The 15,421-nt window shown below is 48.0% G+C and overlaps 1 protein-coding gene across 1 annotated transcript; it reads left to right on the top strand.

Annotated features, from left to right (window-relative positions):
- Nucleotides 1-858: 858 nt before the first annotated feature.
- On the top strand, nucleotides 859-14,715 carry LOC148875507 (protein ACCELERATED CELL DEATH 6-like). The gene is made up of 4 exons (XM_088964705.1): nucleotides 859-1,040; nucleotides 1,281-1,426; nucleotides 12,716-13,191; nucleotides 13,914-14,715. Exons 1-4 carry the CDS (start codon nucleotides 859-861, stop codon nucleotides 14,496-14,498), a joined length of 1,389 nt encoding a protein of 462 aa, XP_088820831.1. The 3' UTR covers nucleotides 14,499-14,715.
- Nucleotides 14,716-15,421: the final 706 nt, after the last annotated feature.

Consider the following 15,421-nt stretch of genomic DNA (forward strand, 5'->3'; position numbering starts at 1 on the left):
TTGGGCTTGAAGTTAGATGGCCAGGATCTTTGGCTTCGTGGCCTCGGTCTCATGTTGGCTGAGGTGCTTCCAACTTCCCAACGTTGTCGAGGAGCTTGGTGGTACCTGGTCTTGGAGAGCCTTACACTCTTTGACTAAGATAGGCCTGATCCTCGGTTGTCTCTCCTTTGACTATCATTCAGTTGGGTGCATGGATTTCGATGGCCATATTCTTGTCGTTGTGCCTGGGATGCCGTTCCTGTGGTGCCTGCTAGGGGCTTATCCTGGCCTAGACCGTTTACGATTGGTCAGGTCTCTTGTGTGGTGATTGTCAGGGCTCAGTAGTTTGAGGTCAGTCGGGTTTTTGACGAGGTCGTTGTCGTGCTGTGGTGGGTTAATGTGTGTGGTGTCTATTAGTGGCACTATGCACACAGTGGGTTAGCGGCCTTGGTCGTTGGAGCTTAGCCAGGTTGGCACCCACGTGTTATGGATCGGTGTTCTTGGGCTGTTTAGGGTTTGTCCAAACAATGTACGGGCATTTGCTCGTTCGCGTTTCGAAGAAAATTATTTATTTATTTTGAATTTGTACAATGTTATCTCGTCGCCGTTAGAGCTCGGCACATGTTGTTATCAATGGTTTGTACGATGCTATTCTAAGTTCTCGACATTCTATCTCTTCCGTGTGGACCCTCCGTGTCTAGTTGTTCTTTGTCTTTTGTCTTGGAGGCTATCTACATACGATATCTGATATTCTAATATGCTTTTACTCTATCTATATATATATATATATATGTCCTTTTGCAGCAGAGAGTAGAAGCATAAGATTTCCAGGAATTACATATTAGAGCAGAAGAAGGAGAGAGAGAGAGAGGAGGCATCATGGATAGCAGGTTATACACGGCGGCAAGACTTGGCAAAGTGGAAGTGCTTGATCAACTTGGGGATGAACAGTGTTTCCTCCAAACAACTCCTCAGAAGAACACCGCCCTGCACTTAGCTGCAAAATTCGGGCACGGTGGCTTTGTAAAAGAGATGCTGAAGCGATGCGATTCACTTCTAAAGTAAACAAACAGCAAGGGTGACACTGCACTTCACTTCGCATCCAGGATGGGACATGGAAGCAGTAGCTGGAGAGGCGATATGGAGGAGGGACAACGAAGAAAATGAAATGGAGGGGGTATTGATCAGGATGAAGAATAAAGAAAACAACACAGCATTGCATGAGGCGGTTAGGCACGGAAACACACAAGTCGTAAAGGTGTTGCTACGAAGAGATGATGACTTGGCATGCATTGTTATAGCGCTGGCGAATCACCGCTTTACTTGGCAGCGGAAAACGGATCGCTGGAAATCCTCAAGACAATCTTAGCTATCGCTGCTGTGATCCTAGAGGGCGGACCCGATGGTCGAACACCTCTACATGCTGCTGCCATAAGGGGACACTTTGGTAAGCTTATTTATTTATTTATCATTCTGCCCGTCAGGAAATGCATCTGACGGGCAGAATGTGATTTATAGGGAAAAGGGTTAGTAATAGGGGGACTGGAATTCAGAATTCTGCATCGGATGCATCCGTAGGTTAACAATGGCTCGTAGTATCGTAGTAGATTAGTAATGAACCCAACCATCCATCCATTATCTTGGGATGGCAAATCAATATACTTTTTAGTTTTCTTTTAGTAAATAGGCATCAGATCCCAACTCATCATGCTATCCGGGATCTTTTACCAATAAAACATTATCTGACACCACATATTTCATCACATGATTGGGATTCACCATGATTGGGAAATATATGGTAAGTCCGGATTAGAGTTGTTCATATGGCCTATTTGTGTTTGGGTCAGGTTTTGTTTACGTATCAACAGAATATATTCAGGTTCGAGCTTGAGTCTGATCTCACTATTAGGCTTAAGTTTTTAGTTTGAGCCCCATATTCATAAAATTCAAAGCTTGGGCCCGAGTTCGGTAAAAAATTTGAAAATATTTTTTATTTCTTTTTATTCAATAAAAAGTATTTTATTTATATTAAAAACCTTTAAAATTCAAAAATAATAAACATCTCATTATTACTTGAAAAAAAAAACGAGAAGAAGAAGAATGAAATATTCATGAATGTATGTGTAGACTATTATATCACTATTACTTGATAAATAGGTAAATATATCCAACCCAATGTAGTGCTGTTCGAACTTGGAACAGTGTGAACATAGTCTAATGATCCTAAATGTATTCATGAATGTATGTGTAGACTATTATATCGTTATTGATATACTTACCTATTTACCAAACACCAACAAATGTTTATTAGGACGGTTCCTTTCTTAAAAAGTACTTATTATAATAAATGTTTAAAAATAAGCACTCCCAAACATTCATTGCAGGCTTTGTGATGAATTCATAAAAAATGTAGGTTAATTAACACATAGTTAATGTAAATTTTTTATCATGTATTAATTGGGTATTGTGAAACCTGGGTTACTCAGATTGGTCAAGGTTATACACTTCATGGATTGGACTCATTGGGTTGAGACCTTGGTTGGGTTAGGCTGGGTTATGTTAGAATTGAGTAACCTTGCCTCATGCTCAGTTTGGGTTACAGAGTGGATAACTGGATATGACAACCAAGAGCAAGAAATCCGATTCAATTCAAATCTCAAATCCCTGTATATTCATTGATAAAGGAAGATTTGGCCCGATCTCACTGTTACGCGACACGTGGCAGAAACAACAGCTCGGCAAAAGGGGATACACCTCACCGAACTGGCCACCTTGTAATAGTTCGGGATACACCTCGCCGAACTGGCCAACTTTGTAACAGCTCGGGATACACCTCGCCGAACTGACCAACCTTGTAACAGCTCAGGATATACTTCGCCGAACTCGCCACCTTGTAACAGTTCGGGATACACCTCGCCGAACTGGCCAACCTTGTAACAGTTCGGGATACACATCGCCGAACTGACCTGCCCTATAGATATCTCCGAGCTCAAGACTTCGCCTCGCTCAACACTCCACATCACCTTCTGGGCACCAAAACCAAACAAGTCGTACCATGCCTGACACTGAGGAAGTCCGTGCCCGAGGGCACCACACCTGACTGACTTGGGATCTGATATTTGGCGGCCGCACTCTAAACGGCCACCTGCCACCGCCACTGACACCGCCACCTCCAGTTAGAGAGACGGTTAGGCAGTGACGGTTCTGTCCCAGCAGAAAGGACGGCGATCGAATTGACAAGCACAAGGGTAATCATACCCGACCTGACAAGGGCCTCGGAGCGAGTGCGCGAAGTGACTATAAGAGCCCCCTGCCCCCAACAAACAAGGTATGCAAACTTTGCGCTATTTGGTATTATCTTGCTTTTGAAGGATTCTAACTTGAGCTTCGGAGCCACTCCATCAATTGGCGCCGTCTGTGGGATCACTTCAAAAAGCCTCCCTCCAAACTTCCATAACCCCTTGTCTTCAAAAAACCCAACACTCATGGCCTCCTCCAGCAATGCCGGATGTGGCACGGAGACAAACACCACCGGGGAACAACTTCAAGTCCCCGTGGTGTGCGTTGGACAGTTCACCATCCCCCTTTCGGTGGATGGGATCCCCAACTTGACGCGCCACAAGCAGTGGCGCCCATAAACCTTCCTACCACAAGCATCCCCTTTCCTCTCTCCATTGAGACAACCTTTACTGAACGGACTGCCGTCCCCCTGGCAGCCAGCCAAAACTGGTTGGACGACCTAATGCAGTGCATGCGGGCAATGCAAGCCCAAATGCAACAGTTTCAGCAGCACCAGCTTCACCAGCACCAAGTACTGCACAACATCTCCCAGTATCACTATCAACAACAGTTCCCCCAACTGCCACTGAACCAACCACTACTTCCACCTCGCCACCCCACTCCGAGGCCAGTCAAGGCCTCCCCGCAGGATGGATGCCCCCACCAGGCGAAGGCCTCCCGGCTCCAAAACCCCCCTAACAGCCAGGCCTCGTCCCCAGGCCGAAGAGAGAAAAATATCATCCCCACCTCGCAACCGCAGGCGGGTCAGGAACCTCGCCCCCGCGAGGTCGGCACCCCGGCGCTCCAAGCCCGAGTTTCCGCTCACGGAAAATCGATTCGGCGCCCTGGCGGCAGACTACCAGCATTCCGGGCCCATCGAGCTCGGTAACACGGAGGCCAGTAGTGCCAGTACAAGGCCCACTCAACAACGAAGGCGCCGGTGAAGTCGCCGAACCACCACCCGTGCCTTGTTAGAACTCAGAGGCAAAGAGACGAGCTCGGACGAGGTAGGAGCTGCCCCGATTCTCTCGGTTCCTTCCCCCCTCGCATCAGAACTCCTGGCGGTCCCCTTACCCAGAGATTTCAAGCTCCCACCTCTGGACAAGTACGACGGGTCCTTCGACCCCAACGACCACGTTGACGCTTTTCAGTCCCAAATGCACCTCGCCAGGGCCAGCGAATCGTGCATGTGCGTGGCCTTTACCACCACCCTCAGGGGGGTAGCCCACACTTGGTACAGGAACCTGGCCCCCGGGTCGATAAAGTGCTGGGCCCAGTTCGTGCAGGTCTTCACCGCACACTTTGTCACCAGCCAACGGTGCCCCATAACAGAGGAAAGCATCTTCGGAGTAGTCCAAAGAGAAGGAGAATCCATCCGGGGCTACATCAAGCGATTCAACGAAGCATACTTGTAGCGGCCAAAAGAGGGGTGGCGCACAAAGAATTCAAATGGCACATGGTGGCTAACCAGCCCGCAATTGTGGCCGAATTCCTCAAGCTCGCGGATTAGTTCATGAGGACAGAGGAGGAAATCAACCAACGAACCGAAGGCGGGAACGAGAAAAGAAAGAGAGAAGGCGAGCTCTCCAACCCGGTTGACAGAAAAAACCCGACCTGGGAGCCGAAGCTGAACTAGTCATTCCGGGCTCCCCTAGCAGTTCTGATGGACTACACGCCATTAAACACAAGGCAGACCAATATCTTAATGACGATCAAAGACGCCCCATACGTGAAGTGGCCACCTCACCTAAAGGAAAATCCGAACGAGAGAAATAAGAATTTGTATTGTAGTTTCCATAGAGACCATGGTCATAGTACCGAGTAGTGTAATAAACTAAGGATCAGCGACTTCGAGGTCAGACGCGTACTCGTAGATTCGGGCAGCTCAGCGGACATCCTTTTTAAATCAGCATTTGACCAGCTGTAGTTACAGAGGAGCGAGCTGAAGCCCGCGAACACTCCCCTGGTGGGTTTCAGCGGAGAGGAAGTCAGGCCCCTCAGAAAAATAACAGTACCTGTGGAAGTCGGCACATGGCCTTGTGCAGTCAGACTCAACCATGATTTCCTGGTGGTCACGACCCCCTCCCCATACAATGCCATAATAGGGCGGCCGATCAAGCATATCCTACGGGCGGCGGTCTCCACCTACTATTTGGCCATGAAGTTCCCTACGGACTTTGGTGTGGGGGTAGCGCGAGGCGACCAGATCGAGTCCCGCTAGTGTTATGTTGCCGCTCTGAAGGGAAAAACCAAGGCGGCCGACGACCTCGAACTGGAACGGCCTGCGGAGCAAGGTGAGGAATGAGCTTTGCCCACGGAGGAAACGGTCGCAATCCCGACTTCGGCTACGGACCCAGCTCACACACTTCAGATCGGAGCTTCCGTCGAGGAACCCCTACGAACCGAACATGTGAGTTTTTTACTTCAAAATTTAGATATTTTCGCCTGGTCCGCGGCCGACATGCTCGGCATTAGCGCCGACCTAATAACTCACAAACTTAATACTGACCCTGTAGTCAGACCCGTTAGACAGAAGAAATGCAACTTAGCCCCAGAACGCTGGAGGGCGGTCGATGAGGAGGTCGAGAAGCTCCTCGCAGCAAACTTCATAAGGGAAGTCCATTACTCGAGCTGGGTGGCCAACCCGGTGTTGGTAAAAAAGGCAAACGACAAGTGGCGCATGTGCGTCGACTACACCGACCTGAATCGAGCTTGCCCGAAAGATTGCTTCCCCCTCCCCAGAATTGACCGCCTAATGGACGCTACCTCAGGAAATGAGTTGCTAAGCTTCCTAGACGCCTACTCGGGCTACAACCAAATCCGGATGGACCCATCCGATGAGGAAAAAACCAACTTCATAATCGAGTTCGGCCTATATTGCTACAAGGTCATGCCCTTTAGACTAAAAAATGCAGGGGCGACTTTCCAAAGACTTGTAAATAGGCTGTTTCGGCCCCTGATTGGCACAAAGATAGAGTGTTATGTAGACGACATGGTCGTCAAGACTCAGTTTTCACAAGAATTAATACAAGACTTAGATTCTGTCTTCCAAATCCTGCGTCAGTTTAGCATGAAATTGAACCCCAACAAATGTGTCTTCGGCATCACCTCGGGCAAATTCCTAGGGTACATTGTCAATCGGCGCGGTATTGAGGCCAACCCAGACAAGATAAAAGCCATTCTAGATATGAGACCACCTCGGAAAGTAAAAGAGGTTTAGATGCTAAACGACTGCATAGCCGCTCTAAGCCGCTTCATGTCCAAATCAGCAGACCTCTGCCTACCCTTCTTCAAGGCAATCAAAGGCAAAGGGTTCGAGTGGACCCAGGACTGCCAGCTCGCGTTTGACGAGCTAAAAGGTTACCTTGCTAGTGTGCCAACCTTAGCCTGGCCCGAGGAGGGCGAGGTCTTAGAATTGTACCTCTCGGCAAGCGACGAGGTGGTCAGTTCGGTACTAATAAAAGAAACCGACCGGGTCCAGCGACCCATTTATTATGTTAGTAAAATTTTGCAGGGATCAGAGACAATGTACCCGCAGATAAAAAAGCTAGCATACACCCTAGTGACAGCAGCTCGGAAACTCCGCCCATACTTCCAGGCTCACACCGTCATCGTCCTGACTGACAAACCTCTTAGACAAGTTTTACTCAAATCCTAGGTTTCTGGTCGACTGACGAAATGGGCCATCGAACTCAGCGAGTACGACCTCCAGTACAAACCGAGAACCGCTATTAAGGCCCAAGCTTTGGCAGATTTTATCGCCGAGTGCACTTTCAGCCACGAAGCCCCACAGGTCGAGCCCGAAGTCCCCAGTTCGGGCGAACCCGGAGCTCTCGAGCCAATAGACTCTGAACCCCGTGAAGTAGCAGCTAGTGTGGCAGCTCTCCTGGTTAGGCAAAACGCGAACTGGGATGAGGAGCCCTGGATCCTTCATGTGGATGGTTCCTCGAACCGGCAAGGCAGCGGAGCTGGAATAGTCTTATGCGGCCCGGGCGAAACAAAATTAGAATACGCACTACGCTTTGAGTTTGCGGCATCCAACAACGAAGTAGAGTACGAAGCCCTAATAGCTGGGCTGGACCTAGCGCGAAAGGTAAAGGCAAAACACTTGGTCACCTGCAGCGATTCCCAGCTCGTGGTCAACCAAGTTACAGGCGAGTATGAAGCACGCGAGCTCTCCATGATCGCATACTTGGCCAAAGTAAAAGAAGCCCTGCTCAACTTCCAGTCACACTTCATCAGGCAAATCCCGAGGTCAGAGAACACTGAGTCCGACGCTCTGTCCCAGTTAGCTAGCACAAGTCACAACAACATGAGAACTGTTTACATAGAGGACTTACCTCGGCCTAGTATTCTCGGGGGGACAGAGGAGGTCACTCCTGTCTTGGAAGCAAAGCTGAGCTGGATCGACCCACTCGCGAGCTTCTTGATAGACGGAACCCTCCCTACAGAACGCAATGCGGCCAAGAGTGTCAGAAGTATGCCAATATCCACCATCAACCTGCCTCGGACCTCAAATACCTCGCCAGCCCATGGCCCTTTGCACAATGGGGCATCGACCTCCTGGGGCCATTCCCACCAGCAACAGGTGGAAGAAAATTCCTAGTTGTTGCAGTAGATTACTTTACGAAGTGGATAGATGCTGAACCTCTGGCAACTGTTACGGCCCCAAACATACAGAACTTCTTTTGGAAGAACGTAGTATGTCGCTTCGGGTTACCTCGGGTACTAATCTCCGACAACGGCAAGCTGTTCGAGGATATCAAGTTCCAAGAGTGGTGCCAGAACATGGGGATTCGGCAAAACTTCACATCAGTCGCGCACCCGCAGGCAAACAGTCAAACTGAAGTAATAAACAGAGCCATCCTGTGCGGACTGAAAGCACGTCTGGATCGAGATAAGGGATTGTAGGCCGAAGAGCTACCAAGTGTCTTATGGGCTCACCGAACTACAGAAAAAACTGCCACGGGAGAAACCCTTTTCATCCTCACCTACGACACTGAAGCGGTGATCCCGACGGAAATCGAAGTACCAACATTGCGACTAGAAACATACGACGATTGGACGAACGGAGACGAGTTACGTACCAACCATGACCTATTGGACGAGGTAAGGGACCTCGCGCACATCCGAACAATGGCATACCAGCAGCAGGTAGCTCGCTACTACAATACCAGAGTAAAGCAATGAAGCTTCCTAGTCGGCGACCTGGTCCTTCGTAAGATTATGGTGCCCGAACCCGGCGTGGGCAAACTTGGACCAAACTGGGAAGGGCCCTATAAAGTAAAAAGAGCACTCGGGGGGGCATACAAACTCGAAACCTTGGAAGGCAAACCAGTACCTCGAGTGTGGAACATCGTGAACTTAAGGCGATACTACCTATAAACCGCCAAGCGAAGTGGACGAAATCAGGTCCTATGGGCCACGATGTAGAGCCAAGAAGAACCTCAGTGTAAACAAGCAAAGAAGTCGAGCATATTATCAGCTCGGCAAAAAATCTGTCCGCTGCAAAAAGCCTTCGCGGCAAAACAGGTCGCGGAAGTATAATATCCCGGACAAAGTGGCATCGACGAAGAATCAGTTTGGGGAAAAGGAACACTTGGGCAAAAAGACAATCTATTCCGTTGCAAGAAACAGGAGTACATTGGCCATCAGAAGGGACTTACAAAAAAAAAAAAGGTTACATGCCCGGAGCTACTTCTTTGCCATCAGAAGGCACTTCAACAACACCCGAAGGCCCTGCCTCTCCTTCAGAGTCCGGCTCGCCATCGGCAGCATTGGCCATCTCCTGAGTTATACGCGAAGTGGATATGGCACTAACATCGTGGTCGGGGTACGTATTCCGGATCATCCACCTGCTCAATTTGAACCCCCTCCTATAAGAATCCACCATCAGATCGTCAAAACGCGGAGAGGCAATGTAGTCTTCAACTGCCTTCTTCTTGGTGTCTTCAATGCCTTGGGAAAAAATCTGTGTTCTCTCCCTGATGTCCTCCTGAAGATATTCGACTTGATGCTGCAAATCCAAGTTCAAGTCCGCCATATGCTTGACAACTACCCCCATGGCCTCGGCGTCACGCTGAGACCTTGCCTGCCTGGCCATCGCGACGCGAGCAGCCTCTTCGGCAGCATAAGCGGCCGCCTCAACAGCCCGAGTATTTGCCTCTGCAGCACGGAAAGCTTCTTTAGCAGCATGAGCGGCAGCCTCAGCAGCTCGCGCCTGTCACGAGCTCTTCTCCACTTGGGCCGCTAAGGCATGAATTGAAGAATTCACCTACCAAAAGAAACAAGTGAGCAATAACAGCAAAAGCGACAGAAAATGAAAAAGGCAGACGAAATCTAACTTACCACCATAGCATGTGTTACGGCGCGGCAGGCGACCTGATTCAAGGGAAGATCGGTCCACGCCGCGATCTCCTTAGGGAAAGTAGCCTCCCTACTCTTCTGAAGAGCGTAGTTCGGCGTCAACACACTCCTGAACTCCCCTTGAGCTCCTGAGCCCGAGGGCCCAACCCGCGTATGAGCGGACCTAGAGTGAGCCAGAGCACTTGAGTATGCAGGAGCGCCCGTATGAGTGGTCTCAGCGTAAGGCACCCCGGCTGTTTCGTGCATCGGTGGAGTCACCTCGGGCTCCCTGGGCAGATCCTCCAACGTGTGGTTTAGAACTTGGGGCTCCTCATCCAAGGGCAGCTCGGTACGAGTTCGCTTGGCGACCCACTTCCTCCTCTTCATACTTTGGAACAGACGCCCCCTACGAGTTCTCTCCGCGTCCATCACCCCTGTAGAAACGAGTTCGACATCAGAAAAAATGAAAAGAACAAAGTAAGCAAGAAACTGCATAGCTAGAAACCTACCCGAACTTAGGCCGACCGCAATAAGCTTGGCCTCCGTTAAGTAGTGATGGCACTTTAAACATTGCCTTGCCCATTGTCGGAGGCCCTTCACCGTCTCTTTATCGAGAGTCACGCCTAAATCAGGAGCGGCCTCACCCCACCCGGTCTGAAAGGGTCATCCTTGTGCACTTCGCACGCCGAAGTAGTCCCGCTTCCACGCCGGGACCTTATTAGGAAGATCGTGTAGAAGCTTAAAACCCTGGCGAGGAGAAAGGTAATATGCCCGTCTTTCCCCAGGAAGAGAACCCGCCTGTCTCTTGAGCATCAAGATAGAGGAGAATATCTCTAAGTCCAAGGGGAAGTTCTGCTCACAAAAAAGGGAAACAATCCCCACCAGGTTCCGAATAGAGTTCGGATGAAGTTGGCCAATGGTGACACCAGAGTGGTTTATGACTTCGATGAGAAGGGGGTGGAAAGGAAGTCTCAACCCCGCAGCGAGCTGCTCTCGAAAAATCACGATCTCATCAGGACCGTGTTCTCAAGGAAAGCTACCCGAAGGAATAAAATATGTATACCCCTAGGAAGGTTGTAAGACATAAGTATGGATTGAAGCCCCTCAGGCGTCATGGTCGAGGGACCAAACCTGTCTAGCATCCGACTTCGGCGGGAGGTAGACGCCAAACTGCCCGAAGTGGCTCGGCCTACTGGTTCATAGTCCTCAAATTCCACCTCAGGACCACTGAGGCAGTCGGGGGACATAGCTCGGTTGGTAGAACCTACGTCGGCCCTACTTGAAGAATCGTCTGAGCTATCAAAGCTAGACATTGGGGAAAAGGTGGATTCAGGAAAGTACTCACCGGAAGAAAGTTTGAAGGCTCCGGAGACTGGAACAAGCCAAAGAACCTTGAAGGCTATATAACCAGCCTTGACACGAGCTGGAAAAAACTTGGACGTGAGCTGAAAAGTTGGATGCGAGCTCAGTATACAAACCGTAGAAGTGACAAATCGACTGGGGTCCCCCACTATTTATAGCTATAGTAACCAAGAATTGATCGTGCAGATCGAATACGATCCGACGGTCCACGTTTTTGCTGATCGCACGTCCCATAAGGTCGAGACGTGATTGGCGCATGTCTTTCCGAAAAAAGCAAAACGTCAGCGCACGTCTTTTTGAAACCGACGTCGCTTCGACACGCGTCTTTCCGAAACTAATGCGCCGCACGTCTCCTTGACACAGCAGTGGCACGCCTTTTTGAATGACCCGCTGTCACGTCCTAGCGGCGTGAATTTTTGAAATTTAAAACGCGCGCTGTCACAACCATCAACATTCATGAGTAGGCACGTTTCCAGCCTTCTCGGAAACCGAAGAACCCTAGCAAATGCAACTCGCGCAGTCAAGATTCGAAGGACGGGACAAATCCACCACTACCTCGTGAAACTCCCCGCCCCAGGGCAAGACCCTTGGCGTGAGGAGTGGGGGGCAATTGATGAAGGAAGATTTGGCCCGATCTCAATGTTACGCGACACGTGGCAGAAACAACAGCTCGGTAAAAGGGGCCAAGCCTAAGGCGTGAACAAGGAGACAACAGCGGACCGAACTCCCTACGGGGGGCCCGAACTCACCCTTGGCCCAAAACCAGAGTAATCCGAACTGGCCAACTTTGTAACAGCTCGGGATACATCTCGCCGAACTGACCAACCTTGTAACAGTTCGGGATATACCTCGTCGAACTGGCCACCTTGTAACAGTTCGGGATACACCTCGCCGAACTGGCCAACTTTGTAACAGCTCGGGATACACCTCGCCGAACTGACCAACCTTGTAACTGCTCAGGATATACTTCGCCGAACTGGCCACCTTGTAACAGTTCGGGATACACCTCGCCGAACTGGCCAACCTTGTAACAGTTCGGGATACACATCGTCGAACTGATTTGCCCTATAGATACCTCCGAGCTCAAGACTTCGCCTCGCTTAGCACTCCGCATCACCTTCTGGGCACCAAAACCAAACAAGTCGTACCATGCCTGACACTGAGGAAGTCCGTGCCCGAGGGCGCCGCACCTGACTGACTTGGGATTTGACGTTTTGCGGCCGCACTCTAAACGGCCACCTGCCACCGCCACTGACACCGCCATCTCTAGTTAGAGAGACGGTTAGGCAGTGACGGTTCTGTCCCAGCAGAAAGGACGACGGCCGAATTTACAAGCACAAGGGTAATCATACCTGACCTGACAAGGGCCTTGGAGCGAGTGCGCGAAGTGACTATAAGAGCCCCCTGCCCCCAACAAACAAGGTATGCAAACTTTGCGCTTTCTGGTATTATCTTGCTTTTGAAGGATTCTAACTTGAGCTTCGGAGCCGCTACACCGGGTTCCCCCCCGGAGCTTCCTCATCTCCTCCGTTTCAGGTTCCCTGCTACCCCGTTCAGAAGCAAGGTCGTGGACAGCTAAGACCGGCCGGATCGCGCTCCATCATTCATGATCTCCGATCGATCAGTTTTATTGTAAGAGACGCTACATATTATACGCTGAAAGCCTGAAAGCTATTATAAATTTTTAAAACGATCGCCAGATCATATTATAAGCTATTACCCATTTTGAATTGCCGAGTAAATTAATCAGAGTTGGTAGTAGAGCTGCTGAATCTGAAAGAATGCCCAGAGCTTATCCGTCGGGCCGATGCATTTAAAAGCACTGCTCTTCACTACGCCTCATCAGCTGGCAACCTTAATATAGTCCAGGCGATACTGCAAACCGATCCTTCCGTTACATATCTCTTAGACGAAGATGGGTTGTCTCCTCTACACTACGCGGCTTGTTCCGGCCACACTCCAATCGTCATCAAGAATGAGGAGCTGGAAGTGGTTGAGGAGCTGGAAGTGGTTGAGGCGTTGCTGAAAATATCAGAGCTGGACGAACTCATTAACGAGCCCGATAATCGAAAGGATACTCCCCTACATTTAGCTGCCAACAAGGAAAAATATGCGATAGTGAAGCTTCTGCTAGAAACTTCTAAGGTGGATCTCAGGGCTATGAACAAAGATGGAAGGACTGCTCTGGACGTCATTGAGCTCAAAGAGGAGCGATCATTCCAGCAGGTAATTCATTCATCCCTTGGAAACTTGGATGGTTCATACTTCATTCTTGCTAATTAAATAAATATAGGGTAAATTGTTAAGACCTCCTCTCAAGTTTTCGAGGGTTGTTGAAATCTTCTTTTTAAGTTTGATAATTGCAATCACCTTCCCTAATACAGTGCAAGAGGTTGTTGAAATCTTCTCTAAATTTGGTAATTGTAATTTCCTTCCCTAAATCTTTTGACACAGCTGCAAGTAGACCTTTTTTTTGTTTGAGTCTTCTAAGGAAAGATGTAACTATATAGTTACTTTTGACCAAAATCTTTAATTTCCATTTTCTTTTCATATCAATCACTACTCTAAGCCCATTTACTCTTCACATCAATCATTCCTAGATAAAACTGCAACTTTAAACTCTCATTTTTGTGATTGTTCATAAGGTTTATATTATTTTTACTAGCCACAATATTAATTTTATATGTATTTTAAACATTTTTGTGCCTTTTATTAAAAGATTTTAATAAATAGGATTTATTTGCAACTAACTCGGAGGAATTGCAATTACCAAACTTGATTGAAGCTCTAAACAATAATAAGAAACTTCAAAAAAAGGTTTGAACAATTTACCCTTAATAATCATCATCATCGTTATCATCCATGCCTTATTCGATATTCTGCTACATCCATTCTATTTTGCCAATCCGTTCTATCATTATTGATTGTGACAACTGACATGCCTCTAGTTTCTAATGTGGAAAGCTTTGAAAAGGGCCGGAGCTGCAAGGGGCCAGCGCAGGCATGGCCGAGAAATGCGGCAACAACCAACATCGAGACCAAAAGGAGCAGACAAGTCCTACAAAGCCATGGCCAACACTCTTACAGTAGTAGCAGCTCTCATTGCCACTGTTACGTACTCAGCTGTATTTATGATGCCAGGTGGAAACAAGGGTCGTGGGGCTACCACATCCATAAATGATGTGGCATTCAAAACTTTTGTCATATCTGACACAATTGCCATGTGTACGTCTATGATTCTGGCACTTGTACTGGTGTGGGCAGTGCCAGACGTCCCGGGAATGCTGGTTAATGCAGTTGGCTGGGCGTTGTGGCTCATGTGGATCTCACTGGGAGGAATGATAATTTCTTTTGTCACCGCAGTGTATATTGACGTATCATTCAAGTCTAAGTGGCTTGCCGTTGTTGTGTGCATCATGGGTTGCAGCGTTCCCTTCCTAGTCACGCCCATCGTCACTGTATCAGCTCGTCAAACTCCACATGCCGAGAGAAATTTCCAATATGATCAAATCCAGCAATCACCATTACCTTAAATTGAATTGTGGTGACTGGTGAGTGGTGAGAATCCTTTTACCTCCATAAATTATAGAATATAGATGTGTGTTTGTGAGTTTGTATGTGATGAGAAAGTCATATATTAATTCCCTAAAGCCCAAAGGTACCATTTAATCATCATTTTGTTTTTCATATGTACTGAATATGTTACAGGTTGGAGCATTAATAATACTATTTTTTTTTTGCATATGTCAATGCGGATTATTTCAATACCATTTTTTGGCCATATAATATGAGTTCAGATCTCCTGTCCACCAGAACCCTGCTCACGTTTACCCACAGTACACTATCCCCGTGAATTGAGAACATCTCCCTCTGTATAATACTATGTAGAGGATTGAGATGTTCTTCATCTGTGGCTGTAATAAATGTGGGCAGGAGATCCGGACTCGTATAATATATATTCTGGCAGTGGCTAAAACTATTGTTCTTGAACGGAACAATGAGACGGTCCTATGTGGCTAAAATTGTGGTTGTCTAGCTAACATTAAACATTTTGTTTTGTCTAGTGTATACATATTTTTTTCCTTTCTATGTGACACGTTAGTCCATAATCCACATATACAACCATACCTTCAGCATTGTTATTATTGTGTTGGGTTGTATAAAGCATGGTTTTAAAAAATGATTCATAAATGGAACCGTTCTAACCATTAGTTTCTGGGTTGACGATTTGATCGTTCGGTTTGAATGGATAGCTCATTTTAACAAAAAATTTAAAAATAAAACATTAAAAATAAAAAACAGCTAAAAACCGTTGACGAATTGATAGATTGACAGTTTGACCATCCAAGTTAATGGGTCGTTCAATGATTCAATGGTTTTTGATCAGAGACCGAATTTAAAGTAAAACGGAACCAATTATCTAAATGATTCCCGAGCCGAATGGTCAAATCGTTCG

This window comes from Nelumbo lutea, chromosome 1 (genome assembly GCF_056320005.1).
Source record: "Nelumbo lutea isolate HS-2025 chromosome 1, American lotus-T2T, whole genome shotgun sequence".
Taxonomy (NCBI): Eukaryota; Viridiplantae; Streptophyta; class Magnoliopsida; order Proteales; family Nelumbonaceae; genus Nelumbo; species Nelumbo lutea.

Excerpts from the sequence above, each read along its gene's own strand:
- LOC148875507 (XM_088964705.1), top strand. The coding sequence starts at position 859 with ATGGATAGCAGGTTATACACGGCGGCAAGACTTGGCAAAGTGGAAGTG. Across the intron at positions 1,041-1,280 it reads CGATGCGATTCACTTCTAAA|CGCTGGCGAATCACCGCTTT; the intron begins GTAAACAAACAG and ends GCATTGTTATAG. Across the intron at positions 1,427-12,715 it reads TGCCATAAGGGGACACTTTG|AGTTGGTAGTAGAGCTGCTG; the intron begins GTAAGCTTATTT and ends TAAATTAATCAG.